The sequence below is a fragment of the Anabrus simplex genome, chromosome 1 (genome assembly GCF_040414725.1).
Source record: "Anabrus simplex isolate iqAnaSimp1 chromosome 1, ASM4041472v1, whole genome shotgun sequence".
Lineage (NCBI taxonomy): Eukaryota > Metazoa > Arthropoda > Insecta > Orthoptera > Tettigoniidae > Anabrus > Anabrus simplex.
Window position 1 is genome coordinate 1,674,535,465 of NC_090265.1, and position 16,940 is coordinate 1,674,552,404.

General features: G+C 39.2%; 1 protein-coding gene across 6 annotated transcripts in view; it reads right to left on the reverse strand.

Moving 5' to 3' along the window:
- Positions 1-16,940, reverse strand: part of LOC136858677 (serine/threonine-protein kinase Doa) — a 283,440-nt gene that overhangs the window by 98,541 nt on the left and 167,959 nt on the right. For all 6 annotated transcript variants that reach the window (XM_068225660.1, XM_068225659.1, XM_068225662.1 and 3 more), the window contains 2 exons: positions 8,113-8,191; positions 7,382-7,448 (listed from right to left, as the gene is read on the reverse strand). In XM_068225660.1, the coding sequence (XP_068081761.1) occupies positions 7,382-7,448; positions 8,113-8,191 (146 nt within the window). The remainder of the gene's footprint in view (positions 1-7,381; positions 7,449-8,112; positions 8,192-16,940) is intronic.

Here is a 16,940-nt window from a genome sequence, read left to right on the forward strand (position 1 = left end):
TCGCCAGGCTGAGTGGCTCGGACAGTTGATGCGCAGGCCTTCCGACTCCAGCTTGGCAGGTTTGATCTTAGCTCAGACCGGTGATATTTGAAGGTGCTGATATACGTCACCTCACACTGGTAGTTTGACCGTAACAGTAGGTAGTCGGGTGTAAAGCAAATAACATTATTATTAAACTTTGGGGACTAAGCGCCTGGCCCCACCTCGACACAGCCAAAGGAAAATATTTCTCCAACAGAGCCAATTTGCTCTATCTGGCGATGTTTCACGCCCGTGCTGCCTCACCTACACGCATCCCCGCTCTATGGTACATAAGTGGGGCACAGAGGCATCTCGGGGTCAGTTGGTCTCGAGAGGTACAGGATCGTAGCTTTGTCAGAAATCACGGAGTGTCGCTGGGAGGTCTGGCTGACAAGGAAGGGCGACCCAGGCTCTTTTCCGGAGAGAGGATGACCGCTCGTTCGGGCATGGTTCTGGCTCCGACTTCAGGACTTCCTTCCATTTCCGGTACATCGGGTGTGGCCAACACATGGTGATGAGTGCTTCTAGTTGTGATGACCTATCTCCTCGCCTGCTGGGTTACAACTGAAGTCGCACCCGAGGAAGCGCTCCCATTTTATAGGTGTATGGAAGAAAGCACTTCCTTGGACGGGACGTCAGCTGGGTTGGCGGCGGAGGAGATAGGCCAAGACGAGAGAGCGACTCCTCGCTCCATTGCTAGCTTTATTAAACAAGTATACAGTGGAACCTTGATTATGCATTCCCGGAACCTACGTTTTTTCCGGATCATTTGTTCAAATTACGTGGTCCCGCGAGCATCATAATTAAATTACGTTGTAAAAATCCTGCATTATCCATTCCTTGAATAAACGATTTCCCGGATCAACCGTCCAGAAATTTAAATCCCATGAATGCTAAATCCTCGATCAAGCATTTTTCAATGACTTAAACTGTATCTCACAAAAGGACGACTATGGCATATTTGTGCATAATGGCATATAATGCGATAATTAGAGCAAGTACGGTACTGAAAAAGCGATCGGCAGTAACCTTGCATACGGGACCACCTTAGCATTGAATTCAGGTGGTATTGTTTAGAGAATCTCGGAAATTATAAAGCGGTGTGGCCACAATAATTGTAAGAAGATACAGAGCATTTCGACAGCTCTACTTGATGACGGAAAAAGTTTCGTCAAATGTTCACACTTATAAAACGTCCACATTATGCCCAGGGTTAGATGTTTATATTTTTAGTTTTTTCGATTGTATTGCCGAACAGGTTTTAGGCACTTTCCTCAGGGCACTGAATAGTAACAGGGCTTTCAGGCAGGAATCGAAACTGCTCCTTCTTAACACAAATATAATATTTTAATATTATCGTACAAGATTATGTTCTCGAGATCAGAACAGATGTTGCACCTTATGATACAAAAGGCCATGGGAGGTCTTGGGACTGCCTGTTACTGTTTTAGGTCCTAATAATAATAATAATAATAATAATAATAATAATAGGAATTTTACATTTTCGTGTTTTAAAAAAACACAGCACGCAGTCGTTTTATTTGCACACATTACATGTAAGTAATAACTATAATTTCTGAAGTTTTGATGATACTTTTTTTCTCTTTCCAATTTGATTGGATTAGTGATGCGCAGATTTGAATATAATGCATTCGAGAACTTCTTAGAATCGATGCTTACCTTCGAAACCATGTTCTTGAGTTCAACATAACTTTTAAAACTCGATGTAGGCCTAATTTACGCGGTACAAGATTTCCAGATTTCCAGAAACTGATTGCGAACCAGAGACCAAATTACAATGGAAGATTAAGAAAAGAAGGGATTTCGCCATCATGCTGGGCGCTTTTGTATCTAATGTGCTTTATTTTATTAGATGAGAGAATTAAATAGACTACTACTTGCGGTAGATTGTTGTTTGGCTTGGCGTTATTCGATTTTTCAAAGAGGGTGGCAAATCAAAGTTGCTGAACTGAAAGAAGTTTTCACGGGAAAATGAAGTTTCCCCTGTAAAACTGTATATAAAGTATCAAGATTTTGAACTTGCGTACCGGAAATTAATGTTTGGTGCCGGTTTCGCTGTCTCACTTGCCTGCCTCTCACCAGGAGGATCCAGTTTCTATTCCTGGCCAGGTCGGGCATTTCTACCTGGATATAAGGGCTCGTTCCAGGTCCACTCAGCCTGCGTGATTACCTTTAATTGAGGAACTATCTAATGGCGACCCCAGAATAACGGCCGAGAGGATTCGTCACACTGACCTTGCGTCACCTCATAATCTGCAGGCCTTCGAGCTGAGCAGTGGTCGCTTGGCAGGCAAAGGCCCATTGGTTTGGTTTAGGAATGTTATAAGATTATGATTATACATACTTCATTTTTGTGATGTGTAGCCAATATTGTTGATGGCTTTCATTCATTCCTGGATTTTTTGTTTTCCCGTGCTGTATGTTTTGTTTTAATTGTCCCTCCAGAAACGGAGAATCAAGGTTCCATTGTATACAGAAAGCAGGTATGCATGCGAGTGTAACACTGGTCCGCGCCCTGTATGCAAAGTCCACAAAGCAACTGCATTATCGGTGTACATATTAAGATTATTAAACACTGCTGGAATGTCTAAGGGCCCAAAAGGCACTGATGACTGCCAGTCTCGGCCGTGTTGATGGTGGCAGAAGTGTGGTATGCTTGGGCCCATCTTTGGTTGACGTCGGGTGCAACTGCTGTAGTGGATCTCGGAGTGGCATCCGTTTAGATATCACGTCCTGTCATGGCCATCTGTCAGGGAGTCACGATGATGTCTGGTGTCAGGAACCTGGTGATCCAGAAGGGCTCCTGAGTGAGCGCGTGTTTGGGGAGGAAGCGAGGCTATCCCATGACCCACGACACCCAACTGAGGTAGCCCGCAATCTGCTGTCGGGCTGCTGTACCCGCTGTTGACTGTAGTGAAGTCTAAGTTCTTGTGATGGTATGTTGATGGTTACCCCCAAGTAGGTGAGGACGTTAATGGGGCGTAACACCGACTTACGGTGATTAATGGTGATTCCCAAGAAGTTGAATAAGGAAGAACCTGGTCTGCTCAGAGCTTTTTTTTCTCGAATAAGAAATTTACAACAGGATCAAGAACAAGAGAAATGACAGGTGTTTATGTGTAGGTCCTTCTGATGCCCCCTTGTAGTGCATGTTGTAAAAACTCCATACAAACTGCTGTATACCAAGAGAGAGACTATTTTAAAATCCCAACATTAAACCGTGTTAACGACGAATATTTGAATTAGGTGAGGCCAAAATGTTCAATGAAAACGGCAAATTAAATTTCACTGACTGATTTACTTGCTTCTTACAACAGGGGATACTGCGGATGTATTCTACTGCCCCCACCCACAGGGGGGACAAGACTGGAAGGCACCACTACAACTGATCACAATGCAGCTCAGCAATTACCAGTCGTCTTCTACGCATAGCATTCAGACGATTTATTAACTACCAATGGGCTAAGAAGAATACTGGAAAGTATGGCAAATCTGCAAATGATTTGGCTGTAAAAATTTGAAATAATGGAATGCCGTTAATTTTTTAAGAAGAATTTCATTTGTTTTAAAATGTACTTAGTTAAGATCATTTAATACTAGCAGTTCCCACGTGAACATTCCAATAGTAACTTTCCTCTGATCACCCTCTGTATCAAATTTTCTCTTCAGCATCTTTATCAATTAGTATATCCAAGGTCATAGCCAAAAAGCATTACTTGTTGCAAAATCTGAACTTCTAACAAATTAAACCGTGCTTTTCCTGTCGGGTACATTTCCTGTGGCCTGGTCCACATTTTCTTCCACTGACCCCACCTTCAGTCTTAAACTTTATCTTAGGGAGTGAAAAAGTGGGATTGCTGAATTAATACAAAAAGACCCCAAATGATCCAGCTGCACTGTGCTCAATGCGAGGATGAGTTACCTTGGACCACAAACTTGAAATGCTCGACTGCAATCAAACAATATTTTTAAAGGAAATTTATTTCAAAATCCTGCATTAGAGTTTTTTTTATTGGTAAGACCAACAGTTCACCATTCATTTTAACATTGGATAAAACATGCACTAGAACACAGAAAAAAAATTTCTTCCCAGAAAATTGTTGAAAGTTGAGAAAATATGTACAAACGTTTTTGCAGAAAGTCTAATTCCAAGTATTACTTGGTGAGCTCCATTATTTTAATGGCCCGAGTCTGGTAGCAAATTTACTTTGAAGCATCCCAGATGTACAGTTTATCCAACTTGCTGTACTGTTTGACGGGAATATGTCATGGCTGCTGGGCATCCGAAAATGTAACAACAAAATATGCGACGGTAGTGACATCACATTAATATAGTTACCGTAGGCCTTGGTCGCCAACGATGCTGCGGCTATGGATTTGGTTAAATAGTGTGTTGAAATATAAAGTGTACCATCGGTGACATCGCATTAGTTGTTACCGCAGGGCTTGGTCGCCAAAGTTACAAATTACCAAGGCTACAAATTATGAAAATGAATAGTTTGTTATCAATATTTAATTTTCATCTACTGAAAGCCATTTCACAATCATTAGCTTTTCGCAATGCCTGCTAGCCTACAATAATCTGCAAGAAGTTTTCTAATTTTTTTACTAAAATCGGTTGAGTGTTTCCCGAGATTACCTCCCATATATCTCTCAAAACACACACACAGATATATATATCGGCACAAGTTCGAACTACATACATCCTGACTTCAATGTAATCAAGTAGGCCTTCTTCGTGACTTGTGCATGCAGTGGGTACAGACAGTGCATCCTTTCAATCCACTCACGGGGGAGATTAGATTTTCGTATCTGTTGCAGATTTTGTAAGCTCTTTGCAGTTCAGCAGGAGAGTTCAGATAAATCAAAAGAAATACGTAGCATCACGATCTACATCCAACAACATGGCAGCTGACCCAGCACACAACATTCCTATCATGTCATAAGATAGCACAACATATAAAGATTCACGTCCAACAAAATAGTCTCTGATTTAGAGTACAATTTTATGGCTACAGATATTCAGAAGATGCCCACCTGGCGGCCACGATCGTTAAGGCTTCAAGTCAATAGGGTCTGACACCATGGTTAGCCAGTTTGAGGCCAGATGGTTGGAAAGAAAAAAAAGTTCTCCGTGAGAACGCTGGCCACCAGGGTAGGAGAGGGGGGAAAGTATAAAATTTGTAATCACTAGATTGCATGCAAAAAGCCTAGATTCAATTCCAAACCTCTCCACAACATTCATTTGGAGAGAGGGCAATGCTGTTCATGGTGATTTGTCCGTCGAATGGGGACGTAAAACCTCGAATCCCTTGGTGCTATTAGACAGCAGTAGACTATGTGCCAGCACTAGATTTCACCTTTTCCCTTTATCTCATTAACTCCTCTGATAAGGTTGAAGTCATAAAAACTCCACTAAACTGCAATGAACTACAACTGCAAAACTGAAGTTTCACAGCAATACACAAAATATTACATTTTTTAAATATTTTACAAATATGGTCTTCTGATAATGCAGTTCCAATGCAACATTTTAAAATTCATTTAGTTCAACAGCATGACCCAACCCAATTTGCCTATCATTATATCACTTTAGGGATATACTTGACATATATCTTCTACATAAATATTTTATAGAGTATTAATTAGTGCTATTTTATAGTTTGAGTTTTATCCAGAAGAGAATGAAAACTAGTACTAAATTTTTAAATGTATAGTGTGTGGCATTCTAATATTATAACTGAATCTTTGTGTATTGATCAGGTGGAACATCATAATACAGACTTAAGACATTGTCCCTCTAACAGTTTTTAGAAGTTTTTCAAACACCTTCAACATTAAAAAATCCGGAAACTGCAGCACTCCTGGGATACGGTTCCATGAATTTGAATATAACCATATTAAACTACTCATTTCAGATTCTTTGAAGCAATATCAACAGCAAAGCATAACAGGAATAAGAAAGATTTCAAAACGACACCCTATCCCTTCCAGAATCCATGCGAGGTATTCTATTAAATGAAGGTAAAGGAAAGTAATTTACCAAGTAATGAACATTGACGTTCATAATGAAGCGATTACAGAATGTAAAGAATAGTTCCTATTCAGGGTCAAGTATGAAGCGAGATGAATCTTTACAGAGAATTTTTATCACACGATATAAATTTCATTAATGCCTGTATCCTTAATTTATTTGTTATTCTAATACCTCAGTTAAAAGTGTATGTGTTAGAGTGCATAGTGCTTGTGTCAAATATCAGTATTGTCAAGTCATGCTGGAAATAACTTATTCCAGATTATGTACCAATAATGTAAAGAATCTTAGGTCACATACTTGCCCTTTCAAATGTATTCTGTGACTGACTTGCAACACTTATTAAAGAAAGGAGTTATCTTGGTAAAATGTTTTCTACTATCAAGACGGTAAACTACATCAACAAATTCTCCATTCAGAACAAACTCCTAAGATTATTATTTCCATTTTGAACATTATGGTTGTAAGAGAATGGCATAGCATACTGATTTTTTTAATGTCCTCTTCATGAGAATTTTGGTACTTAGATACTGGTATCTGCACATTTCATATTGTTCCAGGAAGATACAAGCATATCCTTATGGCTAAATGTAGGGAATTTCCAGGCTTTTGTGATTTTAGTGCTCAGCATCTGATGTCGTTGGCTAAATTAGATTGTGTTTTGCCTTAAGACTAAGACGGATCTAGACAATGAATCCAGTACACAAAAACACCTACTCAAGCAAAACTAAATTTTGCAATCAGATTTAATATGAGACAGGCATCATAAAAGCCTGGAAATTCTCGAACAAGTTCCTCAAGGATTCCCCGTTTCCACTCTAGTGGAATAAGAACCATTCTCTATGACCATACAATTTATATTCCAAGCACTATACATTATGAGGAAATAGAAATACTTAGAGTGCTGCAGTAATTGTAGCAGAAAATGCTCCAAATTAGCTGTTTAAATGTTGGTTCTGTCAATAAGTGTGCATTCCATAAGCCAGGTACAAATCTGTCCTATTGTGTACTATATTACCTCATACTTTCAACTATGCCAAATCTTGACCAACAACAATTTATAAGTTTTGGCAGGCACGAAATGACGCATTAATTCTTCCACTCTCATTTTGATTTCAAAATTACTTCATACAATCCATGCAGAACACTTCATTAATAAGACATGTTCAAAATAAATGGTGTACTATCTTCAATAAATAAAGTTTTTTTTCTAAAATTAATCTTCACAAACAATTAACATCAAAGTATGCCATGTGAACAGAGCACAGTCAACTTTCAAAACATATATAAGAAGGTAACACTTACAAATGCAAATCCTTGACTTTGACGACTTTGCCAAAAGTGCCTTCACCTAAGGTGGCCAAGATTTTATCTGAAATTGATAATTAAGAAGCAATTAGATATAACATGCCGACTGACTGTGTGACTGTTGGAAACCTCTATATTATCACTAGCTGGTTCTAAAAAATAAATAGACCTAATAATATTACTTAAAAATTATTAAACATCTATTGTAAAAATAAACTAATAAATCTCATTAAGAATTATTAAAAGTATGATTTTATTTCTGATTTTATTAGTCTAACTTCAAGTAAGCTCTGAACATTATCATACAAAGTCCTCTCATAGGGTATCCAACATACACAGTCCAATTAATTATAATCTTAAAATATTAATAGTACCTTACTTGGTCCCAACATTTAAAAAATATACATGGATATGATATTCACCCCAGTTTAGTGAATTTAAAAAAAAACCTAAGTCTCCATCATGCTTATTAATTGTCTCCTCTCTCACCAATAATAAAATTTCTTCTTTGTCCCTCTAGCCCAAAGGACTTCTTTCTCACTTAATCTCAAATCATGCCATCTATACTTTCTAATTTAACCCAACCCACCCATACACAGAAGCTGAAAAGGAATATGTTATTAATATCCTCTCTGGAAAGAGTTAAAAGAGTTTCCCCCCATGGATATGATGGGGATATGATTAAGTGTCTATAGTATATCTACTACAAAGTTGGTGTATTCACGAACATCGTTCTTGAAGCACGTCCCCATGACGATATATCAGGTGGCCATCTTCGTCGTCTTCCACTGAAGGTGCCCGAGAGCTCTGCAGGGGTCACCAGTCACCACCAACACAAGTCACATCGTCCACCGTTGCCAAATTACACCAAACAGGGCGGGCGGGGCAAGACAGGTGCATCCGATCACGAGCGTAGTGGGCCATAGGTAGAGGTGGATGTGCCATTTCATTGCCGCCAATTCAAACCGAGATGCGAACCCAACAATCAAGAGACAGAGGGGAGAGGGCAAAATGGTTTGCCATGTCAACAAATGATGTCAACAATTTGATTGCCATGGGAACAAAATAACAATGTGTTACCAGAGCAATACTACAAATAGATGGAGGCAATGGCAGTTGTGTTGGGGGACTTCAAAAAAAACTGTACCTTAAAAAATATTACTTTCTCAATTACAGGGAGGATAAAATAAACCAACTACCACCACAGCCACCATCAGCACAAAGAATGACACATTTATTAACAAATATTTCAAATACCAATATTCCACTGTGCATGTGCTAAGCTGATATTGAAAAGAAATAAAATTAAAATGGTTTCCTTACCAGTGTCTAACTGTAGAATTAAGGCTAAGAGACTTAGCATGCAGGTTGCTTCAGGAGATCACACAGATGTTTGCTGTTAGTTCCACAAGCCCTTCAAAAACACACACAGGTTAATCAACTTCAGGTTAACATCCCTAAAACATCTCTTAAAAACAAAAGTCCTCGAAACAGTTTAGGGATGCCTGCTGTAACTTTTATACCTGTCACTACAACAGAGTACTCCAACATGAAGAACCTTTACCTGATACAAGTTACTTTCTACAGGTACAGCAGATTTGAATTTATAAGGTCATTAATAAAAACGGATGCCTTACAGGTTTCTCTTTAAACTGAATCATCACACACACTTTACGGGTTATGTCTTTAGTTAAGGAATAAGCATTATCAACCACTCATCCTCAACCACCCTATGAAAAAGACCATGAATTGGGGAGTAATTAAAAGAAATATCCTTTACCTGCTGATAACTTCTACCTTTATGGTAAGGCTTTTCATGATCAACTTAACAGTAAATATAATATTTCAGAAAAGAACACATCAAGATTGCATTAGCGGATATAACTGAAGTGTAGAACAATAAGATTTTCACTTGAAATCTTTGCATTCATCATCATTTACTCGTTATCTGGTCAATTTTGGCAGTGATAAATTAAGAAACAAGACTATCTTATATCTTTAGGGTTCAAAAACAAATCAACTCTAAGGAAATAAACTATCTTTGGTTCCCTGAGCTCCAACCCCTTTGGTTTACTTACCATTCCTATATGAAAACACCCTTCTCTTCTTGTTTAGAGTTACTAAAATGTATAAGTAACATTTTTTGCAGAACGGACGTAATACAGGGTGCGGCAGAAATACCTGGAGAATTACAAACGTAAATAACACTAACGCAACACACTATTTAAAGCTTTAATGCACAGATGGGAAGAGTAGTGTTTGCCATTTGCGTCACACACACATACACACTAGGTTTTGAAAATAATGTCATCCAAATGTCGACCGCCCTGTACGATGCACCTCTGAAGCCTCTCCCTGAAGTTCCGAATGAGTCGCTTAAGCATGTCTCTTGGTATTGCCTCTATTTCTTCACGAATGGCAGCTTTCAGGTCATGTAGTGTTCGAGGCTTACGTTGGAAGCTGCGATCATTCAAATATCTCCCGAGAAAGAAATCGCACAGGGCGAGGTCAGGGGAACGGGCTGGCCATGGAACGTCACCCCGCAAGGAGATGAAACATTTCTCTGAGGAGACCCGTCGACGCCCTGGCTGTGTGTGATGTGGCACAATCTTGTTGCAACCACACAGCAGGATTCCCTAAGTCGGTGAGTGTTGGCTGCAGAAAGTTGCGTAACAGCTATATGTAATGATCCAATGTTACTGTTACAGTTCTGTCCTCTTCAAAACAGTAAGGGCCTACAATTCCGAAATCAGCGACAGCGCACCAAACAGTAACACGCTCACTGTGGAGAGGTCGCTCATGGAGCTGTTGAGGATTGGTCGCGGACCAGTAACGAAAATTTTATTAACGTAGCCTGACAAATGAAAGTGCGCTTTATCACTTGCCAGGACACTGGTGTCAGCTGCTAAAGCTTCAAGGATAGTCTCACAACACGCTCTGCGGTTAGTCCAATCATGTTCACCGAGTTTCTGAACACCCACCATTTTGTAGGGATGGAACTTTATGTCTGCATGTAAAATCCTCCTTACGGTGCGATCTGAGAGTCCCATAGCACGTGAATGCCTACACATCGAACGTTGAGGTGATCGCGTAACGGCGTTTCTCACTGCATGGGCGGTCTCTGGTATTGGAATGCTACAAGGCCTACCAGGCTGCTTTGTTTTCACACTCGAACCACTTTTTCTCAAACTGTTCAGCCACAACAGAATGATGTTCCTGCTCAGAATTTTCTCACGTCGACCTAAGCCAAAGTGTCTGTGAAACAAACGCTGAGTTGTGGTAATAGAGTCGGCATTTTTGAAATAAGTCTCAATCACTACAAACCTTGGTATTCACCACTCCACGCCATGCTAGCGAATGGCTGGCTGACTCGACTACCCCAGACGAGATGATGCAAGTGTTCTCCAAGGCAAGGTCAAGACCGAAGAGGTTAGAATAGAATAGAGATGAAACTCAATGATAAATTTTGGTACCAAGCCACTTGGCGCTAGAAGTTTCAGTCTCTTATCAGAGATAGCGCCACAGTGCGCATTTTGTGCACTATCTTACCGCTATTATCAACAGATAGCGCAGAGATGCACATCCGGGTATGCTTACAGCCCCTCCCCCCTCATTTCCCCTGCCCCTCGCCACCCCCCCCCCCCCGCACCCACCGGCGATAATAATGCAGTTCTACTATTTCCATGCCCAATACATTGTAATTCATATATTTTTATTTCCAAGTACTTACTATGTTGTGAATAATGATCTGATACCCCTAGTTCGTATGGCATACTATGTTACTGAGAACATAACCACACACCTCAAAGCAGCTTTAACTTCAAATGAATGATTGACTTTGGAATTCAAAAAATACAAATACTGTAGCATCATGGGAACTATCGATTAAAATCGGTATAAGTTCGAACAAGGTTAATCGATTGAGTAAAGTCGAATTCGATGCAATCCAGCAATATTATCTCCATAATGCTTGACGTTATATGACTAATTAATTTGTTAGAAGGGCCCAGTGATTGAGGTTAGACTTGAAATACATCACTTTGAGACAAACTGCCTTTAATTATTAACATCGCTCATTTCATGCTTACTTGCGTGCCATCTACAGAACCTGTATATAACTATTTACAGGTTATGAATGACCTCCAGCGCCATCTAAAAAAAGAGAAACTACCTGAAGCTACCTACAGATTGGAACCATAAGCCCTATTAGACTTTCACCCCCTGGTCAAGACCACGTGTACCACGACAATAACACCTCTTTGAAAGCTGTGGCCAATACGACCTTTAGTTTGCTCCAATCTACTGTATGTTATATAAACGGCAAACCCTGCTCTTTTAAACTGTGAAAACAAAAAAATTGTGAATAGCGTGTTGCGTTGCTGAGTAATTTACGTCTGAAATTCGTCAGATATTTCTGCCGCACCCTGTACTAACAATTGTGTGGTCTCTTGCAGTCTAATTAATTTGATGCCATCTGGCTGCCTGCTCGTCAATTTTGAAGTTTTGCTTTCATCACGGTAAACCGAATCTCTCCTGGATTTACATGCCGACATCATAGGAAGAGTGTTCAATGAACTTCAAAAATCCAACTAACTCCACCGGGTTTGAACCTGGCTTTCTTTGGATCTGAAGGCAGACACTACGCCTTTTCCACAGAAGGAGCTTTGCAGAGAGGTATAGCTTCCAAATAGCAGCATTCTCTAATAACTGAGGTCACAAATTTTTTACAGATGGGTCTGAGTTTCATTTCAACAACTGCTCCATCTTAAATGTAGTGTTTAACATATTGATGTCCTGGTCTCTTCTCGTGTCGTCGTCCCCCCCCCCCCCCCAACCAACCGAACAAGCCCCCGGTGTCCCAATGTGGCCTATGAAATACTTTTTTCTTTTTGCTAAACCATTCTTTCCTCAACAATTCGATACTTCCTCATTTGTGATCTGATTCTCACATAACACTGCATTTCAAAAGCTTTTATTATATCTCTTTTCTGTATACCCCATAATACCCTATTTACCTAGTACACCTCAGATGCTAGCTAGCTTGCGGTTTTATAACACTTGACATCATCACAGGACCCCTGCAGTTTTACGTGAAACCTGGAGCAGAAGGTTGAAACTTTCCGCTTAAAAATTCTACCATGTAGCAGCTGAAGCTTTCACGGCCAGTGTTATAAATCATGTTTAACCAGGGGGAGGGGGAAGATTCTTCCATGTGTTGGCTGAAGTTTGAACCAAGCAACTTTGTGAGAAGTCGCTGACAATGTCACTTATCACGTCTTCCTGCCCTGATAACCAACCATAAGGGCATATTGCACAGTGGAAACTTAACACATTCACTCCCAGCTCCCTCTGCAGGTATTTAATCATACAGCCTAGTGATTTTTAAATGCCACCCTGACTCCAGCCAACAGGTAACACTCAGCTGTAACTTAAGCCGACTAAGGTCAGATATGGTATTTTACACATATGAAACCTAATCCAACCATTGTCTGATATGAAAGTGGATTTATCCACACACATATTTCATGTGATGGTTCTTCTGAGCTTAGGACACCTATTTATAAATTATGCTGTCATCTTGGTTTATCCTACTTTCTAAGGAACATACACGACAGTTCCATACACTAATAAGAAAGTCAAAAGATTTTTCTACAATGTGCACTTTTGAAACCAGAGTTAAAACGTTTCATCAATGAACCATTATGATTTAATATTGCCTCCGAATTGTCAATTTACAATTTGTGTTCAGTAAAATGAATTAACGGGAATATACATGGCCATTTTCTTAAATTGTAATTGTTCTTTTGCTGATTGATTAAGTGTATGATTTATTAAATTTGGTATATTTAATTTAATTAGTTGCATTTCATTAATCATTGGTCAGTTAACAATGAATATCTTAGAAACCATAAGGCCTAGAAGTCTGAGGTTTGATTTAATCCTGCCAGGCTGAGTGGCTCAGACGATTGAGGCGCTGGCCTTCTGACCCCAACTTGGCAGGTTCGATCCTGGCTCAGTCCGGTGGTATTTGAAGGTGCTCAAATACGTCAGCCTCGTGTCGGTAGATTTACTGGCACGTAAAAGAACTCCTGCGGGACAAAATTCCGGCACCTCGGCGTCTCCGAAAACCGTAAAAGAGTAGTTAGTGGGACGTAAAACAAATAACATTATTATTATTATTATTGATTTAATCCTAGTGGAAACCTTGCTACATTAAGTTGGCAGGACTGGTATAATAGTTGTGATTCTGGTTTAGAGAGAGTTAGAAAGCAATTTTTGTTAAATTTTTGGCTTTTTATCCCATGGTCAAATAAAATGTGCTATTTTCTGAATGAATCGATGTATAAATGTTTAAAACTTGCATGGGAAGAGTTATTTGTATTTTTAAAACATTGTCTGCACAGGTCAAAAATATTAAACATATTGCCTGCGTTACTTCAAGATGAAATAATTTCGGCAATTTTTCAGGTAGAAGGCTGTGGTTTGTTGTTTTAGAAAGGAGAATTTACATAGTGCCTATTGGTAGCAATGCAGAAACATGGCTGTTGCTCAGAATATGAACATATAAAAATGTGCTTTTTTTTTTAAAGTGCTACCTCTATTATGAGTAATAATCGCGAGTAGTTAGATGCATTCATTCAAAAAAGTTAAAATGTCTCCAAGAAGAAGTGTTTTCAAGAAACGCAAGTTTCTTGTGACTAGGATTTCCAAAATGTAACTGTACCTTGAACTTTTCAGCTGTTAATTTTCATTCCTTTTAGTCACAAGATAGTATGGGGTTATCCTCTGTTTCTCTGGGCCCCGTGTCCGATTAGGTTTATTCTTATGTAATCGCATGGATGGTTTCAGCATCCCCTTTTTATTGTGTTGGCCTATTTTTAAAATTACCTTTCTGATCTTTTGAGCGAGAAGACAAAAACACCACATTTTCACCAAATTTTAGTCATTTTGAACTTTAAATCCCATTTGCGAACACTTACATTTTTAGTTACATTCTTTCTCATACCTCATGAGCCACCCTGGAGTAGAGCATTAAAATTCCCAGGGAGTTATAACATTCCTAGGAGTCTACTGAACTAAACTGAATACATAATGTTATGTATAACCAAATTTATTTAGGTGAAAGCATAAAAAATAATTTTTAAAAATATGCATAAAGTTAAAAATGCATATTTCCTAAACTGGTGACTAGTCCAATAAATTTACTTCAGTAAACTAAGAACATATTCCAAACTGTCCAGTAAAAATTTTCATACCTGTATCTCTACTGGTTTCTAAAATAATGGTAAGTGGATTAAAATTTAACATTGTCGATCTAGGGCTTTGCAACTCCCCTTAAACTGTACATGCGATATTCTGGGCATGGAGCTGAAGTACTGGGTGAAGCTGCATTTGTAACTTCACACACAACCTCTGATACACCAAGACAAACTACAAAGTTTTCTTTTTTAAACACTCCTTTTGCTCTTCTCATAATCAAATTTTATAACTGGCACACAAGATGAATAGTACACTAGCACAACAGCACAAAAAAATAAAGAGAGAGAGTACATTTTGTACTTCTGTTCCTTTCTTGCCACTTTCTGGTTTCTTTTTCGCTGTTTCTCCAGCCAAACCTCTTTGATGAGGAAGAGGATGCACTCTGAGAATGTAGATGATGAAAACTACAGTGTTGGTGCGTTCTAGCTGTTTCTGTTAAAAAGCAAGTGATAATTTAAAATAATTTTTAATTTCAATTTCTTTGAAACTTACTTTTTTCAAATAACCTGTTTTCTGAGGAACTAGGGCCTATAGAAGATAGACTTGATTTTTTCACAGTATTTATTATACCCTTATAATACTATACCTCCAGAATGGTAAAGATAGCTTGTAATTTGAAGTAAAATGCACAAAAATGTAAGGAAGAAACGTAATAAAAGAACAGAAAAAAATCTATCCTAACTCCTAGAATATGTAGCCTGCTGCAATCAAACTAGAGGAGCGAGTAAATGAAGCACGTATAAGTAACCTGCAAACGTTTCATTATGTTGCATGAAGTACTTCTTGAGAAAATGTCATAAAATTAGCAAATTTACATTAGCAGGATAGGCCATTCATACTCCCCTTAAAGAATATTAAAGAAATTCAAAAGTAAGCTCTTTAGTCACTGGTCAAAAGACAACAGCAGAAATTCCACTAAAATAACTGAATTCATCCATTCCTGTAGATTAAAACTGGTGCTGAATTAAGTGATTGAGGAACTTATTGCACTTAACTTCCAAATTAACACCTGCATTATTTTTTCCAGAATGGTTGGAGTGAAAAAGACATTTTATCTGGAAAATGAAACCTTTAACTAAAACGTACATAACCTGTTCACTTGTTATTACACATGTTGGTGCTATGACCTGCAGTTCAACACAATGTCGTAAACCAAAGTGGGGAAAAAAAAAAGAAAAAAAAAAAAACATTACAATATCTGGTAGGCCCTCCAGGTGACCATATTACTGCCTCATGTCTTAAGAGGCACGCTCCTGACAAGTCTGCGAACAGTTTTGTGCGGTATTTTGGCCTATTCCTCAATGAGGACCTCTGAAAATTGTTCAAGAGGATGAGGTGCTACAAAACGGGCCCGAAGTTGTCTGTCCAACACATCCCATAAACGCTCAATGGGATTGAAGTCAGGACTCAGAGCAGGCCAGTCTAAGGTTCGGATCGCAAAGTCCTGTAGAGTTTCCACGATGGCTGCTGCTGAATGCACTGTCGCATTGTCGTGTTGCAGGATAAACTGGGGACCCATTACAACTGCAACTGACATAACATGATCCAGTACAATCTCAGTGTACCTTTGTGGATTCCTGGCTTCAGTACAATGCTCACCATGATGATATTCATGTATACGTCCGTTGCACCACATTAGAAGAAAGCGGGACTCGTCTGTAAACAATACATTGCGCCAGTGACGCAAATGACAGTTTCTATTGTTCTCAGGAAATCAAAATCAATCTCTCTTGTGCCAAACAGTTAATCAAAGGGCCTGATGAGGTCTTCTTGGTCTTAAACCTGCCTCTCGGAGTCTGTTGCGTATTGTTTGCTCACTGACACTGCAACCAGTTGCTGCTCTTAGATCATTTTGTTGGTCTCGGGCAGTCACAGAGTGACAGCGGAGAGAACAATTCACCACGTACCAGTCTTCTCTGGCAGATGTTTTCCGTTTTCCCCTTGCCCGGGCTTTCGTGTGTATGTACCAGTTTCACAAAATTGTTTCCAAAGCCTCCCAACAACAGATGAAGTCACATTAAGCCACAGAGTTAGAAAATAATACACTAAGGGTAGCGTGCACCATCTTGGAGTAAATTACTACGGAAGTAGCGTTTACTAAAGCCACACTACAGAAGTAAATTACTACGGGAGTTATTTACTCCGGAAGTAACGTCGGAGAGTTGAAGTGCAATTTACTCTTTTAGTTACTACTACAGAAGTAGCGTCCGTTACTCGCGGAGTAGTGCTGTGTTCGTGTATCTTCTTTAAAGAAATCTAAATAGATAAGGTTATGTGCGATAGGAAACGGGGGAAA